The following is a 22,366-nucleotide window of genomic DNA, read 5'->3' on the forward strand; positions in this document are numbered from 1 at the left end:
TGACCTGCAGGCAGTTAATTCCAGTTTGACTCTGATCATTAGGTTATCTAGGTTACATATGAAGACTGTATGCATATTTCAAGTTGCCATAATGAGGCAGCTACGAGATGTATTTTATAACATTCTCCATGGAACTACAATTTTCAACCTTTAAACTTCGGGACAGTTTTAGAAATTTTATTTTACATATATGTATAAGAAGACATTCAAGCCCATCCTGGTAGTCCTGAAACAATGCAGACATTCACACCAATATAATATAGAACATGCATACATGGCCAATGGAGACAACTGATGTCTGTTCTCCCTGCAGGTGAAATAATTTCATGACTACAGCCTTCCTCATAACCCTAACCTCATTATTCAGCAGTTTACTTCTAATAAATCTGTGGTAGAGCTACTCTCTTGAAAAATACAGATATCAGGATGAAAAATTTTTTATCATACAGAAACCTCAAAAGTTCTGATCTTTAATACATCTCTGAAGTGAAAATGTATCTCCTTCACTGCAAAGAACAGTGCACAACTAAATTCAGAGATCAACAATTTGTACAAAAGAAGAAAATGTTACTCCAGTTTGCTGTTACAGTAATAAGGAGTTTAACAACACCTGAACATATCAGTTCCATGGAGCTACAACATACCAAACAAATGGAAATAGAGACAGCAGTATAAGATAAATAAGTTTGCTTCTTCTGGAATCAGAAACCCTTAAAATACAATACGCTGCTTTTGCTTGCTACTTTAACTACAAAAAAAGGTTTCTTAATAAGTAAACAATTACCATCAAAATGAAAGCTGCTGTGACTGCCATTTGCAGTATGATTACTTTGATTTGAGTTTAGGATCTCATATTTCCTTGGTAATTAGAAAATCTCTATGGTATTACGTTTTGAGTTTTATGGAATTCACTGAAATTCAGTAAGAACTGTATTCAGAATTGTATCTGTGTATAAAAACACACTAGTTCCTGTTTTTCAAGATAGTTGAGGCAACTATTTGTGAACACATTTAGAATGCCTTCAAAATAAAAGCTAATGACTTCCGGCATATTTCAGTGCAACTTTTTTTACATTATATAGCATCCCGATTCCTCATGGAAATGTAAAATTTATCATTTCAAGATTGTAAGTCTCTTGTGAATAGCTTGGCATGTCCCTTCTTATTTTAATGTAAATGTTTATTCATGTGGAATAATCCTTCCATAAATGGTTACCTTCCTATCTGAACTTCCAGAAGTTCATACACCATCACAAATGTTGCAAGAACTGTCCATACAACCCAGTAAAGCAAATTCTCTTGTACTAGTAGTAGAGAAACACCTTGAAGAGCTGTTTATTTGGCTTTATAATTTATATTTGGCCAAACAGTTTTCCTTTTCAGAGAAACATACCTTAAGCAACTAAATTACATAAATCATATGAAAAGAAATAAGTAACTGGGAATAGACAAAGCAGAATAAAATATTATGTGAACTGTTTCTCCTTGAAACAGGTCTTGAGTCTAGAAAACCCATACTGCATAGTTAGCAAAGATACAACAAACAGGATGAAAGCTTCCAACCTGCTTGCAATTAATAAGCAATTTAATTACTTATCAAGAACTTGTATTTTTTCAAAGGTACTGTGTCCCACAGTACTATTAGCCCTCATGTGGAGCCATGGAATCTCCTTGAAAGCTTTGCTTATTAAAACGATGTAAAGCAAGGTCAGTGGTATTATTAATCCATTTTTTAGAAATCAATGCATCACCTTGTCATCTGAATTCCTTTTTACAGAAGCACAGATCTTTCAAAGGCATATTCAGTTATCTAAATTATGCATAACACTTGAGCAGAAAATGTGGGAAGTTATGGATAGTAAAAGTTTCTGTGCATTCCCTCTTCTGACAGTAATCAAGGAAATTTTAGCTATTTCTGTAAAATGACAGAATTCTGACAGACTGAAAAAAAGTAGTAATGCAAAGGAAATGGTTAATGAATGTGTGAATAGAATTCCAAGCTGTTAGTTTAAATGTCTCTGTACAGTAAGGTATTGTAACCCCTATGGAACTAGTCTTTAAACTAGGGCTACTAGCTTTGTACTTCAGATCTAAAAATAATCTATATACCTTCTAGGTAGAATTTATTATACAGAAGCATTAGGTACATTAATTTTCTAGATGTATGCAGAACGACTTTGAACTCTGGTACTAAATGTCCATGATGAACTTCATATACACCCTAATGCTTCCTCAGTTGGTCTTTTGGATTAAGTTATTAAAGGGAGTTGAAGGTTAAAAACATATAAAAGGTGACAGTTTCACTTCAGCCCTTACACATTTGAGAGCTTTCAAGTGCTCTTGTATTTTTAGCTAACAGGAAGTAACAGGATGTTTTAGGTTCACTTATGTGTCTTAACAATACAGACCATTGCTGAATTAAAGATCATATACACTGAGATAAATGCCTACAGCTAAGCCAACTTATAACACACTCCCCTTCTCAACAGGAGTAAAAGCTATAGAAAGGATGTGAATTGAATGAATCTCATTCGGCATCTTCAGTTTCCACAAGATGAACAGGCTCCTATCTTTGCTAGAAAGTGTTAAAGAAATATAGGAAGAGCACCACTCCGAGTTGTCTATACACTGAGTTTTGATTCTCAAGCATTGTAGAGGCCACTTTCTCTCAGGCTTATCTGGACATCAAAGTTGGAGGTCTCCTGGTAATTGTACCTGTCAAGAGGATATTGCCCATGCTTCAACAAGCAAACATGGTAAAAGCTTTCAAGAAAGAGTGATCAGCCTCCTATAAGGAGGCTGCTGAGTTCATCAGACCTAACAGTCCTATGAAAAATCATCAAGTTATTCCAGTTTTCCTGTGAAAGTTATGACGAAGAACTACTTATGGTGACTTAGATCTGGAGAAAAGCGCCTACCCTGTGTAGACTGTAAGACACTGTCCTTTACGTTTTTAAATGGAAGCCGAAGTGTGGCTTTCTTTTATCAATCAACCATCCAAGAACAAGAAAACAGGTAATAAAAATCTAAATGTGTTGGGGCTTTGAATCCAATTATCCAGCTGTTATTAAAAAAAAATATACCTTACTGACTCTCTGGACTGAAATGCAAAAATGGAAATTGATGAAAAGTTATGGATACAGATAATCTTAAAAAAAATTTAAAAAAAAAAGAAAAAAGAAAAAGAAGTCCTGAACTAGAAATATGGTGGATGAATCAGTGTAAGGCCAAAATTAATCTCAGTGAAAATTCCACTTCAATGCAACAAGAAAGTTTTCAGCCAGTGTAAGTTTGCTAGGCTGTGCATTCACATTGTGCATGTTATCTATACGGCACAAGAGACAGAGATACTCAGATCTAAAACCCGTTAGCTTAGGTACAACAAAGAGTACGGCTCTTTAATGCATCACTTTGCCTGAACTAACTTCCATAGTCCAGCACCCTCATCTAACTCTCTTTCTGACAAGGCTATAATTTGCTCCCTTTTATTTCTTAGACAGGGACTGTACGGTTAACAGTGCAAAATTCTGATGTGTAAAAATTCTGAAGAGCAAACTGTAGTGGGACATGATATCCCAATGAGACACAAGATAAAATAAAAAAAGAAAAAAACACAAGATAAAACAAAATAAAAACCACAACCTTTTTTGAAAAGTGGTATTCCAAAGTGGAGAGAAATATTAGTATTTCTACCCTACTCTCTGGAAAGTAGCAAGAGAGGGTCAAGAAAAGTCTTCTGAAAATCAACTTAAAATAAAAGGCATTCAAAAATATGTTAAAATGTTTTCCTCCCTGCAAGAAGTTCTCTAGGCAATGGTTCCAAATGAAAATCGTTTGATGTAGATTCAAATATAAATACAGAGGTCCTGTGGTTTTTCTTGATTCCTGTAAAAAAGAAATCAAAAAAATCTTTCTTTTTTTTCCTGGAATGTGAGTCACAGAAGACATTGTAAACAGATTTCATCACAATAGCAACTAGTCAGTCTTTTTTGTTATTTTTATATATTAAATTTATTTCTGAGGAATCATGAAATTTTTCTTTCAGGTAAGCATATTTTGAAGGATTACATAGTATATATAGTAATAATTCACGGAATGAATGAAATAATGCAGTATATGAGCTATTTTACAGATAAAATGCTGTATTAAAGCTATTAATAACTAATTCTAATGTAGTACAGTTATAATTCCTTGCATATCGTTATTAATCTTAAACTGCAAATTAAAAGAAAAATGGAAAATAGGGTGTCTTGCATGAACTCAAATGCTTTTTAAAATATAGATAGTTTCTTCCTGGGCAGTGCACTGCTTCATTTAAAAGGAAACAAGCACAGGATTGCATCCACAAATGAAGATGCAATTCTTTTGTTATAACTAATAGGCATCAAATTTACATTTCTGCAGATTGATTCCTTCACAGTATTGAGTAAATCATCATGCACAGATCACCAAAGTCAGTATTGATAAATTAATTCTGTTAGCTATTATACATAGCTTATGTAAAAGTGGTCAGATAATCATTCAACAACAAAACAGCAAACAACATCACAGAAAAATCAAACCGAGTATGAATATCCTAATACTAAGCAGAAAAAACAAACAAAATAAAACAACTTGCATTATTTGTAGTATCACTGCAACAAAATAATGATATTTCACACTTCCACAAATCTTTCATCTGAGGAAACAGTTTTCACACACAAATGAAATGACACTTGGAAACTTCTTTTAATGGTATCATTCTGAAAAACAGCATATTAAGATATACATACATCTAATTGATCTTTAGTGAATGACCAGTTTTTCTTATAACAGCTACTAAGATTTTAATCTAATGAAACTACATTGTAGTTAGTAGTTAGCAGAAAAAAACACAGGCATAATAAGATTTTATCTCTCCTCTCTAGTTATTTACTTTTGGACCTTCATTACACATGGACATTGAACAATCCCTGTCCCTTGAGATTTGGTGAAAAACTATCTTCAGAAACATTTAGCAAATGTTTCAGTACTTCATTCATCAGCAGGAATAATAAACCACTGGATTGGTCTTTTTAAGAATTCAATTCAAAATTGTTCACCTATTTTAACACAAAATCTTCTTAACCCACAAAGTTCTACTTTTATTTCTGTCTCTCATGAAGGAATCTAACAGTAGGAAGAAATAAAACAGGTTGTGGGAAACCTCTCTATGTGAGAGGGAGATGACATAACAAAAATACATAGTTACAGCATTGTGATTTTGTAATGTTATCAAAATATGCCCATTTCTGCATCCTATTCAAAATATTACCCTGAAGAGAAAGACAACCTTATTAAAACACTAATAACAGTTTTCTGATCCTGTAGAAAGGTTACCTATATTTAACAGCATATTTTTTTATATTGCACCTTTTCTTCACCACTGCTAAACTATGTCCAAGTCAAATGACAAGATCTGGTAATCATAACTGGTTTCTTACACTGTCCTCACTATCTGTGGCATCTGAGTGTTTGGCAGTGCAAGGTGGAAAATCTGTCTGAAGAATTCCAACATCTGTTACATATTTCCACTTCCTCAAATTATAACTTATTACTGCATGGTTGAACCGTATCTTTTTGCCAGTTTGAGGTCCAAGTGGCTAATAAAGCAGTAAAATTTTTCTAAGAGAAAGCTCAGGAATCAGCAAAACATTATTAAACCAGAAAAGTTAAAACAATGAAAATACAAAGAAAAATTACAATAGTGGCAGTAAAATAACTAAGCCTATACTTGTACTCTTGGTTCGACTCAGCAATATACAGTCAGTTTGTAAACAGTACAATTTGAGGCACATCAGAAGCTGAAATTAAGCTTCAAACATTTTGCTGCATATGTGTTTCATTGTTTTTATAAAGTAAGAAGCTACATAAAGTTATCTAATAATGAAAACACTTTTCTAAGAAAGCATACATAGTAATAAAGACTACTAAAAAACCCACAAACTTTGAGGTCCTAAGGATACAGAGATAAGGAACCCCAGTAAAATATAAAGGAAAAAAAAAATAATTAGCCCTTCTGTTTTTGTGATCTAATTCATTTCACAGCCTGTACGAGTTCTCACAGAATTGCTCCATCTATGAGGAAAAATAAAAGGAAATGAACTCCTAAGATATGAGCAATATAAATAGCAAAATGTTCAGTAATGGAAGGTAGCAAAACGGAGGAAAAACATTTTTTTTCAACAATGGCTGACAAAAAAATAACTGAGGAGAAAAATCATACTATATGATTTAGTTGCTCAGTATTGACAAGAGTTGATGATATAAATTCGTAAGTCATGAAGATTTTAAGAAAATTTGTTATATAAGCAAAAGGCAGACTGCAAAAATCACACTAAAGAGCTACTTTCAAGTTGAACTTGACAAATCCAAGGAAGCAAATGCAATTTCCAAATAAGATTTTTGGTTGACACTCTAAAAGTATCCTGGCTGAATTAAGAGTGCAAAACGACTGCAAAATCATCCCCTAACTAGCTTGCAATAGTTAGGCAGATTAAGTTAGAAGACTGGTAAGGAATTACATTTTTTCAAAAAACAGATATGCCTTTTCGGGTCTTAGCAATGTAACTTTTACTTCAGGAGCTAAATACTACACAGTACTGGATACAAAGTCAACACATACAGAACCAAAACACAGGGTGAGGGTAAATCAAATGTTTTCAGGCTTTAAGGAAAACAAACAAATAAAAAACTGTCCCAGCACAGAAAGAGATGATTCTTGATCTTTTCACTCCAATTCTCTCTATGTACACAGAAATCCAGGAGGTATTATGAATTTAGGAATAAATGATTCAAATTGACAACAGGATTCTAATACATACTTTTTTTACCCTTTACATAATCAGGAACTACCAGAGAATAAAGAAGTTCTGAAAGGCTAACTTCAGTCTTGGCAGAAGAGTGGCAGACCTGAAAAGACACATCTAGATGAACCGTGTTTAAGGATGAGAGGTTAGGTGCAAAGTGAATCAGATGAAAACATAACGGAAGTGACTGATAGGAAGTACTTCATTTTGGAGGGAATTAATAAACAATTATTTCCACAGCAGCAAACTGCAAGATTTCTAAGTACTGAGAAGAAACACACAAAGAAGGGAACATTATAAATACCCTCAAGAATTTCCAAACCCATCATAGTTAGAATTAAGGAACCAGAAAGGTTATGTCCACTGCAGTCTTCATTTTTTAAGTCTGCAACTCGTCAGGAGTATTCAAGTACCTTACCATTCTCACTGCAAAAACTGAATAAAGTCTCCTAAAAATGCAAATATTAAAATTCTCTAAGAATCTAGTTTACATATGTTCCCTTCAACAATTACTACCATTACATGGGAGAAATATAGAACCTCTTTTGTTTACAAGAAGAGAAGAAGGAAATAATCAAAGTTCATAAAATAAGCATTATTATATAAACATGCTGCACATTATGAGTAGATATAAAAAGATTTGAAATAATAGAAAATTATACTTCCTGACCGTGGAACTAAGTTGCTGAATGAAATAAGTATTTTCTCTGTCATACAAAAATTCACTATACAGGACAAGTATTCTTTACATTTGACATTTTAGGCATAGACAGGGCACTTACTGGTACTCTTCACAGAAGGCTATGCAAAACACATCAAAATGCATTATCCAAACACTGGAGAAGGTAAGGTATCTATCACATTCCTGCAGCTTATTACTATTGTCACACCAGTTTTTTGCTTGTCCAGAAGATGCTCTTTGGAGCATCATACACTTAAAAAAACTGAGTTCTAGCAAATGGAACTTCTATTCTGACTGACCTTTCAGCAAACTGTTTTCAAATTTAAGCTAAACCAGTACTTCTCTGAGCATGTCTCAAAGGGCACAAGATTTCATGCACCATCCAAAAGATTTTGAACTACTATTTATCATACAACTGACATCCAACATCATGATAAAGTAGAGCGGAAAAAGAATTAAGGACATCAAGGGCTAACCCTACTCATCTTAAATGTTGTTGCATCTACAAATGCGAGATCTGTTTCATAGCTTCACAGAAAATCACCATGAAAAATAACAACGTGCAAGAGTGCAAAGGAAGCATTTAAGAGTTCTTTCCTTTTTGTGTGACACTTCCAGTACTGTTCTGTCTCAGCAATTATACTAGCAGCTCCTTTGGCTTCCTAAACTATGGAAAAAACTTCTGCATAATACACTCTATACAAAGAAAAACTGCAGGCCACACATCCTTAAGGCACATCCTTAAGGGTTTTCTGAGTAGAAGAAAAGAAGCCCAGCCCAAGAAAGGAATATGCATGCAACTGAACTACAGAACTAAAGGCTTCTATTCCTTGTCTTTCTTAATTTTTCTTTTATATGAATCAAAATGGAAAACATGCAGAGTAACATAATTAAGGACCACAGTAAAATATAACCCCTTAACTACATCCAAGTATGAGAACGCTACACAGAATATCCAGTTGTATCTCTTTGATTGATACTTTCCTCAGGAAGATGCAGAGAAAAATAGGAATACTGTCAAGTCAAAATTTAGAGATGGAAATGTGTGACCTGTGCCTCACTTCAAATACACTTTAATCCCTACACGTTCAAGAATGCCTGTTTCACACCATTTAGACAGTACGGAAGGAGACCATCAAGGTAAGGAAAGAAAAGTGCCAGATAAATAGAGGGAAAATGATTTCTCATAAATGAGAAGTTATTTGCTGCAGGTATTTAAGATTTTATTTTACCTTAATACACAGATCATTAATTGTTTTAAAAAAGAATATAAAAATCAACCTTAATATAGTCTACATTTTCAACACCATCTACTTCAATTAAACAGTGAGAGAAAATTCTGATACATCAACATTTCTAGGGCTTCAGTGAAAATAGGTCATTCCTTTCACATTAGCATGCTCACGGTCTAGCAACCTTGATGAGAAAATTCTTTAGAATATCCAAGTCCTACATAGTAAATAATTTTTAAATAACAGATGCTTACTCTACCTTTTAATGGTGCTTTTCATGATCTATGCTTTTTAAAGTTATTCAGTCTCTATGTCTTTGTGTTCAGAAGAAAAAACCTACTTTGATGTTTGAACAGACTGCTTCTATCCAAACACTGGAAAATAGGGAAAGCTGAAAGACAGTCTATTCCACATATAAAAGCATGGAACAGCAGAATATCGCCAGTGATACCTGCCTCTGATAGCTGCATCTGGAATCCAGCTCAGGCAATTGCTTACTTACAAGGTGTCAGTGATGAAACTATATTTTTCTGTAAGTACGAGATATAATTAATGAAATTAAATGATAGCTATATAAAAAAATGATGTTCTTTTCCACTAAAAATGGAAGTATGCATAGCCTGTAGACCGTTTCCATGCCTCATTTTTCATAAAAGATTGCTAGCACTTACTAGAGAAGGTAGAACTATGATCTAAATTTGTCAGTATCTCATAGAGGGATAAATTTTACTGTCATATGTTTGGTTTGGTTTTGGGTTTTGTTTGAGTTCTTTTTTTTTCTTTCTGTTTTTAATGTTCATACTTTACAAGATACATATTGTTCCAGCCCATGTGACATCTCACTTCCAGCACTGACCAATACCTGACTATACTGAAGAACTTTTATTCATTTGCTGTTATATGTGCCTTTATTTTCTGGGTATTAAAAATTTTTATTCAAAAGTTTGTTCAGCATGTTTTTCAGTATGTATTTTCATACAGCACATGAGCTAATCCACAAGATCAAAGCTGGTGTTCATTTTCAGGAGGCAACACCAAATATGTTTATGTCTCAGAAATAGATAAGGATAAAATTTGTGATTTTCCAACTTGTGATAAACTACTATGCTTTCCAATGACATTTCCTCTGACACCCTCAAATGCTAGAAATGTACAAATGACATGCATTGCTTTCCTAAATATTCAGTATAAGATGTGACTGATTCCTGACATAGAGGAGAAGAGTTCTTAGTGTCCTGTTCATTGATGAAGGACACCATGACCCTGGTGCCCCTGAATGTGCCACGAGAATGGCTGGTTTGGTTTTTGAAATGTTGATAGGAGGGTGTATTTCCTTGAAAAACAGCAGTCCCGGAGATTGTTCCCCAGGAAGCACCCATTACAGTGATCATCAATTTCTTAGAGGGAACTGGCACTTTCAATATATTCCAGGAAATGTGGAAGGGGACCCATAAGCTCCAGACCCAGGGGGCATCTGAGATCAGATATTCAAGACAAGTGACATTAATGGACTCAGAAAAAGATAGATGTAGATATACTCAGCATCTGGGGGCAGTAACTGAATAGTAACTGGTACCACCAGCTCATCTCTCAAGTGTTTCAAAAGCAGTGGATAGTAATAACAACTAATACAGAGGGACACTTCACTGACAGGCAGTTCAGTATCGTATGTCAGAGACTATATTGAACTTCAAGTAGATGAAACTAAACCAGAACTTTCTTACTTTAGGATTGGTGGGGAAGGCATCTGTCAGAAGGGCCAGAATAGAAAATGGCTCAGGATGTTACTTTGAGAACTTTCTGTAATTTTAGCTGTGTCCTAAACCACAAACCTACAGAGTTAGATCTAGTAGAAGAGTACAGTGAAGACAGCTGGCAGACCTGCAACGAGATACAGAACTGACACCAATTTATGTTGATGGTTGACAGTTCCCTTCTGCAGATGATGATGATGCTACCTATAGCTAGACAGTATGCTGCAAAACTTCACATGTAATGATCAAAGATGAACTGCAGACATTTGTCCAGCAGAAAAATGAGACAGAACCACAGAACCAAGCCTTTCACATCTTCCCCTATCCTGGAAGATACAACCTTAAACACTGACTGTATCAGCTGTATGGTACCTCTCTAGACAGACTTTTAACATGCATCTCCATCACAGGCACAACACCCTGATAAAATACAGCTTCAACATCAGAAACTTAAATAAACTCTAACAATAGGTTAAAGACAGGCAGAGAAAACCACTTTCCTCCTTCTCAAAGGGACACTTTTGGAAGGGAGGTGTATGGGAATTTAGGGGATTAGGATTAATGGGATTAGGAGAAAGCATGAGAAGAGTTATCACATGAGACAATCTTGATTTTGTGGAACTGGAAATAAAACAGGAAATAAAGCAGAAAAATAAGAAGGAATGGCAAATGACGACAAAAAAATAATGTGGGTTGACAAAGTTTTATGTGGTCTTAAAAGTCTGAAGTCAAAATACTGCTTATAAGGCAAGAATATTAAAAGGGAATAAAAATAAGAAAAACAACACAAAGCTATGTTTGTGTACAAGAACATACCTGTACTGTGTGATCACTGCTGGGACAAAAAAGAATTCTTTACAGTCATATAGATACTCATGACTCTCCATGTAAAGGTGGATATGTATGTACAATCTCACAACACAGAATATTAATCAACTTGGTGTAAAATCATTAGTAAACAATTCAGCAATCTTAACTATTACTACAGAACAAAATAATTTGAACAAAAATGAATGTTAAAACAAACACCAAAGCACACGTTTAGGAATAGATGCATTCAAAAGGAATAAAAATATACTACACATTTCTCAGATGTCTTCCAACAAAGATTTAGAAGCAAACAAAATCCGTCAGTATAAATCCCATTTTATTAAACCTGGTAGTTCTACCATCAGCACTCACATTTGTCTACTTGATTAGGCTTCAAAATCCCACATTTATATTACAATTAAAGGTGATAAACCTTGATTGAGTTGGATGAGAAATGAATTGGAAGTTTGTGAAGAAAATGCAAATCTTTTATGGGATCCAAAGGGAGTGTTAAATTTCATTAAATGTACACACGATGTGAACTGGGCACTGTGTTATAAGTACTCTCCTGTCCTACGCAATATGCTTCCTCAATCTGTGGGTACATCCTCAAAAAATCTTTCTATAAAGCTTCCAGATTTCATGAGATTCAATCCTTTTTAACACTCAGAAAATGATGCCAAGTCAGTAAACAGTATGTTTACTTCAGAAACACAAAGCATTTTCTTAAAATTAATTTTTACTTGCTTTATAGGCAGAGTTTTATGGTAAGCATTAAATAACATTAGCTCTGTGCAATAAACTCCTCATTCATGATGGAATTGATTTTTCCAAACTACCACATCTTTCCTCCATGCTGTTTATACAGATGCTTATATATTTATTACATGTTTGCACTAAGTGTTTATTGATATGGTCAGAACAGTAAAATGGTCATAAAACACTGTTGGAAATGCTAGAATACTTCAAGTGGACTTTAGATGTATTTAGATGTACTTAGATGTATTAGAAAATAATGAAGATTTTTGTATGTGCACATCCATACCTGAGCATTAAGAAGTTCTTCACATTTGTGAGAATGTTTTTCAATTGCTAGTATATACTGTTTTTCAATAGCTGCTTCTTGCTGTTGAACTGTAGATTGTAGCAGTGCCTGCAAAAAGAAAGCACAGCATATTCAACCAAGATATAACTGGGATGTTTATTGGTAACTGCAGGTCTACTAATACTTGTGTATAATCAGAATGTGGAATGCTGTTATAAATTTGGAACGTGCAACTATTAAAGTACCTTTCTATGTAACACTACCTTGCTTTCTGTCAGGACTAAATTTTTTGGATCTCAGATTTCTTATACACAGTCTGCTTAAAAGAAAGTAGCACACAGAAGATAGAGAGGGAGAGTATTTCTGTTAAATATACTCAGTTTAGTGGGACCACACAAGAAGAGAAGCATATGAAAGCTGCTGAAGAAAAAAAAAAAAAAAAGCCAGACATATTTCCCTGGCTGACAAAACTCCACATCCTCTCGGCACAGTGTAAGATCCCATGGGCCAAGCATGATCTTCACAACCACAAGTCAAGTAAAAGCAGATGGAAATTCTGAGTAATTTAAAACATAAAAGAACGCCCCCCAGGAAGTTCACACTCAAATGTGAAGCAGTGGAAGTCAAAGTGTAGAAAGTCAATGTACCAAGAAAGTAACAAAAAAGATGATAAAATTAGGAACTCTCTGTGTGTGAGCATGTGTGCATGCACATATCTTTATTCACATGCACTTGACTGAACTCTGCAGAATTTCCAGCATCTGAACACACAAAGAGAAATATAAAATTTTAAGATATGTGAAAAACCAAATAAACATTTGAGGAATTATACTCAGGCTTCCTTAAACAAAGATGGTATTTTAATGTAGGATTTACTTAACTCCTGCCATGCAAGTCTCTTTGCCTAATATTATAAAATATTTATGTCATTTTCCAAATATTCATTGGGCTATTTATACACTGATGTAGAAAACTATTTTAAACTAGTAATCAATATAGCAAAGTAGTTGAAATTACTGTGTAAGTTAAAACAGACATAAGTTTTATAGAAAGCAGACCTTTGGCCCAAATGCAGACAAAGCAAAAAAAAAATCCCATCTTTCAAACAATCTTTATTTTAGAGATATATTTACTTCATGGAACATAACACACGCATGAAATATGATTTTGAATACTTAAAAAAAACCCAAAAATGTATGTTAAAAAAATAATCTTCTGACAATTTTTGAACTACCTTTACAAATTTTCCACTAATTAGCCTGTCATGCAAAAATCGGTGTTCTTCAGTAATGCTATCGTATGTTAGTAGTTTTCAGCACAGGTTCAGAGATCTAAAAGGTAAAAAATGGTGCTTAACATATACTTTAACCAAAGTGTGAGAATACTTTTACAGGTGTTTGTAGGGGATTTAGCTAGCCTTAAGTTTATTTCCAAAAAAGTCAATTTCTTTCCAACTAAATTTAGTTTTTTTATTGATATAAATTCAGGCAAACACAAAAACTTAAACCTTAAAGAAGTATAATTTCTATATGTGAAACTTTATATGCTAAATCCTACTGTGTATAAACTACATATCACTGGCAAAAAATAAGTCTGTACTTTGGAGTATGGGGGGTTTTTGCCTAAACCATTGTGACAAGAATTGTTTCTTATAACTGGCATAAAAGAAGAAAAAAAATAAAATTCTGATCTTAGGGAAAATGGTAACAGAATGGTCATTAAGTTGCAATGGCATTTCTCAGATAAATTCTTGCTCATGCCAAGGGTTGAGTCACTTTATGCACTTTGCTATGCAAACTTCACTGGCAACTGTTAAATTCATGTTAAATGGCATAAAGAACTTTCAGTTTTCAAGGAAAAAATTATTATTCATTGGATGGCAGGTTGAGGTTGTTAAATCTAAAATTTATTTTCTTATTATTATTTTCTTTAGAAAATAGACAAAATTCCACATTCAGAAACAAAGCACTTCCTTTTCTATCATACACACTACTAATATAGTTTAAATAGTACCACAAAATTGATTCTGTATTTGACTATTCCACTAGTTGGCTGATTAAGGAGACAGAGAAAAATCCTCTTATGTGGCACGGTACTTCAGAGATAGCTTCCATGTTGTGCCATAAAAAAATTACCAGACAAAAATCTTTATTTTCTATGGAGAGATTCAGTAGATCAGCCAGTCAAACAGGCCTTTAAAAGACCAAATAAATTATTTACGCCAAAGCTCAAATCTTTTCAAGTCACTTAAAAGAAGATGAGGTGTGTCACATAATACCCTGAAATAGCAATAACTCCTTACTATAAAAATAAGATTTCCCCTTTCAAGGGGAATCTGAAGATTCTCAGAACCTTATGGTTTTAAGATATGCTTCCAATCAAAACAGAATGTTGAGCTCTAATTTATTTTAAAGTGTAGAATGTTTTTATTCTCATGAGAAAATTTTTATGCTCAAAACTGATCAGAATTGTCAGTACTGTCAGATAAGGCACTTCTATAAAACAGGAAGTTTACTCTTCTTTTGTGTGAACAGCGTCACAGAGAAATGGCATGACTAGAAAAGGTATCTTGCCCTTTTAATTTAGTTTTTCATTATTCTTATTGTTGAAATCATGTCCCATATTTAATATATTATCAAAAATAAGACGATTTTTAAAATAAAATAAAAGCCAAACTTGGAAATTCCCTTTAATTCTAGTCTAAAATGCAGCTGTTGCCTAGGACACTACTATGTCCAATGCATATATCCTACATCTGGCTGGCACCAGTTGACTATAAAAAGTAAATAGGAACATAAAGATGTCATAATACAATGTCTTTCCAAGACTGTAAACAAAGAAGAAAAAAAAAAAAAAGAAAAAAGAAAACATGGAATTAAAAAATAAGGTAATTTCCTTCTTTGTCTGATCGCAACCACCATTTCAGGTTTCTTGATAGGGTAATTACAGCATAGATACATGACATCCATCCAAACCTTTTGAAAATTTCAATATAATCAACTAAAATTACTAATTAAAAAACCTAATTTACTAATTAACTAATCTACTAAACTAAAACATACATTTAGCTACTTGATGATAGGTATCTCTAACTCTTATAGTTACATACTTCCTTCAGTACAACCACACTAAAAGTCTTTTGACTAATTGCAATTCTGGGCAACTACTTATCACTGCTGAAATACCACTTTCTTCCGTAATTAATTACACAATTATCCTGGTGGGCTGAGGTTCCATAAATCTGTGGCCACTGACCTAATATCAAGCTGGCATTCTTGAAGCAGTCTCCTTTTAATTGCTCACTGAATCATTTCAAGTAAGGTTACAGCAGAATGTAGCCTGCGGCACCCGTTACATGAAGTCAAAGGGTAGGATTTCAATATGGGTGCTCTTGGTAATTCATTTTTCCTTCTATATATTGTGCAATGAACTTCCCTGACACAGGGTGGCAAGGGTCAGTTTCAGGACTGTGATGGCAAGAGGTGTCACTCTTGATGTAGATCTGTTTCTACACTCCTACCGCATTTGTTGCCTCAGTCTACAATTGTTTTAGTCATAAAGGAATTAGTCGGTTCAGATTTTCAGGTTTTCTTTACATTTATCAACTACTCCTTACTGCTTATTGACTTCCCCCACCCCTCTCACCCCCTTCCTCGGCATAACACACTTCACAAGCCCTAAGTACATCTGCCTCTAACTAAAAGCAAGGTCACCTTTTAGGTCTTCACTAGAGCCAAATAAGCAGTCAGCTCTTTCAGGCAGTTACTAGATCTTCCTTTCTCATTTGTATTTTCCTTGGCTTTCAAAAATCTTCTGTCTCCCAACCTCTTATGTAAGTTGTCACATCAGGGAACAGTTTAAAGGACTGCAGTACCTTTGATAAACAACTAAAAGCTGTTTGCTTAAAATTCAAATACAAAGCCATGCATGAATATAAGAATGAACTACAGCCACTATTGTGGCTTTATAACCATAGTGATGATCCTAAGTACTCAATAGTATGTTCATTTCAACTGATGCCTTTCCACTAATCAAAGACAGACTTATGTACAAAATAATCAAAGTATATTTAGGTGTAATAAAGTAAGAATCGCAACAACTTTCCTCTGACTCCTGAAAAGAAAATGAAAAATATCACCGCAGATCCAATTAATTGGACAACACACACATATATATATATATATATATATATATATATATATATATATATATATGGTCTTTTAACATTTCCTTCTTCCCTGTATGTCATATTACACTTTCACCATTACTAAACTGGGGAAAAAAACCCAAAACATTAACTGAGAAAACCAAGAATTAGACAATGATTTACTAGATTTGGTACAGTTATAATTAATTTTCAACTTGGCATATTCTTCTTAGCTAATTGATGCTAAAATTTGGTCAAGTTTTAAGCCTCAGACTTTAATCTATAGCTGTTTTGGCTTGTAGATCAGAAAAAGAAAATGACAGTAGAAAGCAGCACTGAGAAAGTTATTAGGGGAAGAAAAGGGTGCCAAATTAACAGATCTATATTTAATTCCTCTAAAACCAGAATTACTTCCAAAAACTACACTGATTTAAGGTATCTGATGGGGTTTATTTGGTCAAAAAGAACTGGGACAGCAATAACATACCTCATATTTTAACAATGTAGCTCAGTATTCTCAGTTTCAGTATAGGAACTTAAGATGACTAAAAAAAGTGACAAGAAACTATCAGCATCAGATATGGAAGAGCAAACCTTTAGGTCCCTTTCCAAAAATCTATCAGGTATCAGACAGATTACAGTTTGATGTATAGTTGTATTTTCTTCCTTTCAAAAACAAATGCAATAAATCATTATATGCTCCTCTCATCATATCGGACTAAAACCAGTGGAATTTAACCAAAAAGGAAAATTAGGAGTCTGCATTATACCTCAGTCCTGATTTTTCATTCCCAGAGAATAGGGAAGTGACTCTTGAACCACTGGAGATTAAGACAAGTTTTCCAAGTTCTAAAATGTCAAAGATTCGTTGATTATAGTTCTTATTCAAATATCTGTATCTCTGAATTCTTGTTAGTAATGAAGGCTTTACAGTGCAAAGAATAACAAAATAATAGCAGAACTGTAGAATATGCTAGAACCTTGTAGATCCTTGGCGGGGGGTGGGGGGTGGGTGGAGAGGGAGAGAGGGAAGAGGGGCAGAACATGTTCTGGTGTCTGTAAACTATATAACTATGTGGTTTATTTCTAAGATAAGGTATTTTAAATGCTGGAATTCATCTGGGAGAAGTTCTATCTTCTACTTGCTATTTTGCCACTTAGAAATAATTAATATTTCCAATGAACATTATACTCCATCACCAAACTGTTTTATATTTTCTGTTCATTGTTTCTGGACATATATACAACAACAACTTTGGGAAGGTTTTTAAAGAATACATTTACACTGTTAATGGAAAACCTAAGGAGTAGCATGCATCTTACATTTAACAGTAACTATATACAGTGCAGCTGCTCCAAATGAATGCTCCAAATAACAGGACTTGTAGAATGACAATGACAGCAAAGCAAGTCTTCTTCTGAAGCTTAAACTATCAGAATCGTTCCAAACCATTCAAGAAATACTGCTTCTTCACTCCCTTCTCATCTATCTCTCCTATCCCAGAAAAACTATCACAGAACTGATCCCAGTCTTCCTTCACTAACAAAAAATGTCTTGTGGCCTCTGACAAAACAAAAGAGAATGAAACCCCTTAAGAACAAGTTCCCTAAAGAGTCTTCATATCCATTTTAGTTTTATATATATGTGATGGATTATAAAAATCACAGAAACCATTATCTCCTCAAACCATTATCAAAACCTTCACAGATTTAAATGACAGTACAAAACATTTTTTAAATTAGCTTGCAGAAAGATTAAAAGTGAACCCATCTTAATCTTATAAACTAGAATTTTACCAAAACAAGATAAAACTTAATGAAGTAAATTAGTCCAAACCCCTGTTTGAGCTCAGATAAAAAGTTAACCTTAGCTTTAATTTTCATACATCAGAATAATTTTGGAAGACCCTAAATTGAAACTAGATCCAAACACCATAATAAAAACTTTATCCATAATCACCCCGGGGTGTCCTTAAGGGAATATACATCTTAAATACTCTATTATATACTTCAGTGATGGTCAGAGAATTAAGCAGGCCTCGAAAGTAACTGACACTCACTACGTGTATGGTGGGAACACTAGAGAACCGCATCACTCCATACAGACTAGAGACTGAAAATTCTACTGTACCCAGTCTGAAAATAAAAGTTTAAAGATCAGAAAATACAAATGATTGCAAAATTTTATCCTGTATTTCTACAGGTTGTGTTATGTATAGAGTACTAGATGCTTTCTAAAATTTGTCCTCATCCTTGGAAAGGCAAAAGCACAGTGATTATGGCTTTGCTAAAACCATAGCACAGCTGCTCCAGCCCGTTTTTAATACAAACCTTTTTTCCCAGACCTAGCGCATACTGTCTTCATTCTATTGGCAAAAGAAACCACAGCTGCTTGCCCAGAACAGGATTTACTGTATGGCAAAAAGCTAAAATTTATGAGAATCATTCTCGAATTATATAGGCAAAATATAGACTGTTACCCCCAAATTCATTCTAAATTCCCTAACAGTAACAAATTGCCAAATCTCCTTCTCTCAACTCTCTCTTTTTATAGGAGGGAAAAACTAGTCAGGGGAAAAAACAAATCAAGAGGAAAAACAGAGCAGAGTTTATTATCCCCTCTCATCTCTTCTGAAAAACAGTATAAAAGCAATTCCAATCTGTGCAAAAAACAGACTTCTCAGATGTGTAGCACTGTTTGAAATATTATACCAAATCACATGAAACATCAGTAATGAGACATATATCATAATGTACAGGCTGCTGCATTATGTTCTATAATGTTACTTAAAAGCATTGCATCAAAACCCTTAGTCAATCCAAAAGAATACCCTCCCTGGTTTCCTCCCCCTAATGATGCTCAAGCATAATTAACTTGCATATAAGTGACTAAATACAAGCATCAGACACCTTCTTTACTTTAAATATTGCTGAGTCAGGATGGCCAAAAGAAGTCATCTTCAAATATAGTTACCTAATGAAAAGTAAAGGTAGCATACATATGAGCTATATTAAATAGCAGCATTAATTTCAGCAAGAGTACATACAAATGTCTATGCTTCACAGCATTAGACAATGATTCATCTAATTCAGCATCCTGGATCCACCATTAATTAATTTCTAGTGCTTCGTTTGAGAACAAAACATAATTGACCAATTGTTGAATGGTAAGACAGCAGAGGACACAATCAAAATTCTTTCCTGACCCTCGGAGAAGCCACATTAACTCAATAAAACACACTACTTGACTGGTGGTGTTATAACTCAGTTATTTGCTAGTACACATACTATATAAATAAAACTATTTAAAAGATTTTTGAAAATGTCTTTTCAACAGAATCCAACCTATTCACTTCAGCTCAAGATACTGAATATCTTGAAACATATCCAGTTAGGTGCTGTGGAATAAACGTTTTTTTTGTACAAGTGAATATTGACCAAAATGAAAGCAATTAAACTCCTGCTTAGATCAGAGTCAACTTGCAATTTACAATGAAGTAGGTTCTAAATGAAATAAAACAAAATGTTGAATTTCCTGAATTGTTTCCACTCATAGTCATAGTGTATACCAAAGTATTAAACAGAGCTCGTGCTATGAAATTTTATATATCAAGTCAAAAAGTATTTCCTGTGGAAAATTCTTCTCACAAGTTATTGTTTACAAAAGGTCAACGCATTTTGGTGTGCATCAGGGTATGAAGAAGCTTCATGGTTTCACTAACCACTGTCCTGTTTACAGTGTGAATCAAATTTTAGTCGGGTGTTTCAAAGACTTAATGTAAAAAACATTGGAATAAAATACCAGAATAAGGCAAGATGATTTTTATAAGGTGGTACAACAACTTCAGTTTCATTTTCCACTGATTTTGGTATACCAGTAATGATCAACAAATTACAGTTGGAATACTATGCTTACTTTATCTAGATATCTCAGTTTTACTGGCATGATTTATTTTTCACAAAACACTGTTCTCCCCAACTTCTTCCAGAAACAAACTGCAAACTCATTCTTAATAAAACCTTTCAGTTATTATAGTATTTAACACCATACTTATTGTTCTATAGTCAGAACCACATATAAAAAGTCATCCTTAGTAAAAAGGGAAGGAGAGATATCTTGTAATTTCTATGATTACTTCTAAAATATCACGTGGCTTTAATAAATAATAAAGTATTTTTGATATCCAGATCTTCGGAAGATGGCAAATTGATCGTAACTTGCTTTTATCAGAATCCTGTAGAAAGATTTTATAGTAGCATCACTGTTGCACTTGAGTACTCCTATACTGTAAAAATGACAAGGAATCTTTTTCTAGCCCTCACTTCTTTATGACAAAAAAAAATATTGTGTTATATTCAAGGCCCACTTCAATTCTACTGCAACCTACACATGGACAAGTAAAGAATTTGGAAGTGAAATACAAACCGTTGCAACAACTTTTGAATTTATGCTTTTATTCATGTGTCAGGCCTTTCTGAGCCAGTATGTCATCTTGGATACTTAATAACCTAAGCTGGTGTTTTAAAGAGCTGAGAACTGGCCACATTTCAAGAGTTTTCCCTCCTAACTAGGGATAAACTCTGTCTAAAAAAAGATATCCTGATTCTAGATCAACTTCTTTTGCAATGAAATATTTTACATTTTTCTTTCAGTTCAGAGGACTATTATTGACACAAATATTTTTGAAAGGCAATCTGATGGCCCCCACATATCCTGTACTTTGCCAATCTGTCTGTTCTTACATTTCGGAAAGCTGAAAAATCTAATCACCTAACACTGAAGACTGATAGACAAAAGTCTCCCCATAGGAAGGGCTGGAAAGGACTTTGCATCTTGAAATTAATTTCCATAAAAGGGAACACACATCTGATTCAGGCAAGCTGTCTGTTACAAGACTAATGATTGCATAAAATAATCTAAGCAAATAAATACCATCAAATAAATACACCTGCTTCATATTCTTTAAAGCTTACATTAGAAGATATTTTATATAGTGAGAAATATAAACAAAACAGATTAAAAATCTTAACTTGTCTATTTACAGAACTATGACAATTTCAGAACAAAAGCTTGATTAAACAAGCAGAGAAGAAATCTTTATGCTGCATGTGGTAAATATCTTAAAATGTGACATGATCCCAGAAGCATCATTTCCAAGATATACATTTACTTTTCTTTACCATAGTTAATTACTGGGGATAAAAGTTTAAAAAAATACTGACATGAAAGACAGAAATTAAACAAAACTAGGTAAACATGAGAAGGGGAAACCTGGCCTACACAGAACACTAAGTTAATTTTGAATTTGTTTTCCCATGTTTTTGAATACAAATTTTGTGACAGTGTTGTAGATGGCTTACCTGTTGAAAGGAAGATAAGGATGTAAGGCACTTAACATTGATGAAGGTTTTTGAGGGTTTGTGCTACGAAGCGTCTTATTGTCTTTATTAATGGATTTCCCAGCACATTTGGCAAGCTAATACTCCAAAGACAACTGCAATAATTCTAAGGGCTTTGGTGTATTCAGACCCTTGAAATTAGATAATTCAGTATTTGACTTGTTGTGTAAGCTCCATTTGCAACGCTGTTGCCCTATTAAAAAGGACCAGTCACAACAAGGGTAGGAATTGAGAGGGTTTGGTCTTAAACTTGACTGCCTGGTCTGCCTAGTGATAACATACTACTGAAAGATCATTGTGGAGAAGTACTGTCCCTTTTGCAACAAACAATTCCCCAAAATACAGGAGTGTGATTATGTAGAAAGCATAACACATTTTCAAGCATAGAAAGTAATGACAAGAACAAATCTGCTGCAGTAGGTCTGCAAAGAGTAATAATTAGCTCTAACTGTAAGAAAAATGTGAGCTT

At 33.9% G+C, this 22,366-nt stretch overlaps 1 protein-coding gene across 7 annotated transcripts in view; it reads right to left on the minus strand.

Annotated features, from left to right (window-relative positions):
• The window catches only part of CCDC91 (coiled-coil domain containing 91), a 154,575-nt gene that overhangs the window by 56,695 nt on the left and 75,514 nt on the right, over positions 1-22,366 (minus strand). For all 7 annotated transcript variants that reach the window (XM_032995071.2, XM_032995068.2, XM_032995069.2 and 4 more), the window contains one exon: positions 12,351-12,458. In XM_032995071.2, coding sequence (XP_032850962.1) covers positions 12,351-12,458 — 108 coding nt within the window. The remainder of the gene's footprint in view (positions 1-12,350; positions 12,459-22,366) is intronic.

Source organism: Tyto alba, unplaced genomic scaffold (assembly GCF_018691265.1).
Source record: "Tyto alba isolate M040663 unplaced genomic scaffold, T.alba_DEE_v4.0 Super-Scaffold_21, whole genome shotgun sequence".
NCBI lineage: Eukaryota > Metazoa > Chordata > Aves > Strigiformes > Tytonidae > Tyto > Tyto alba.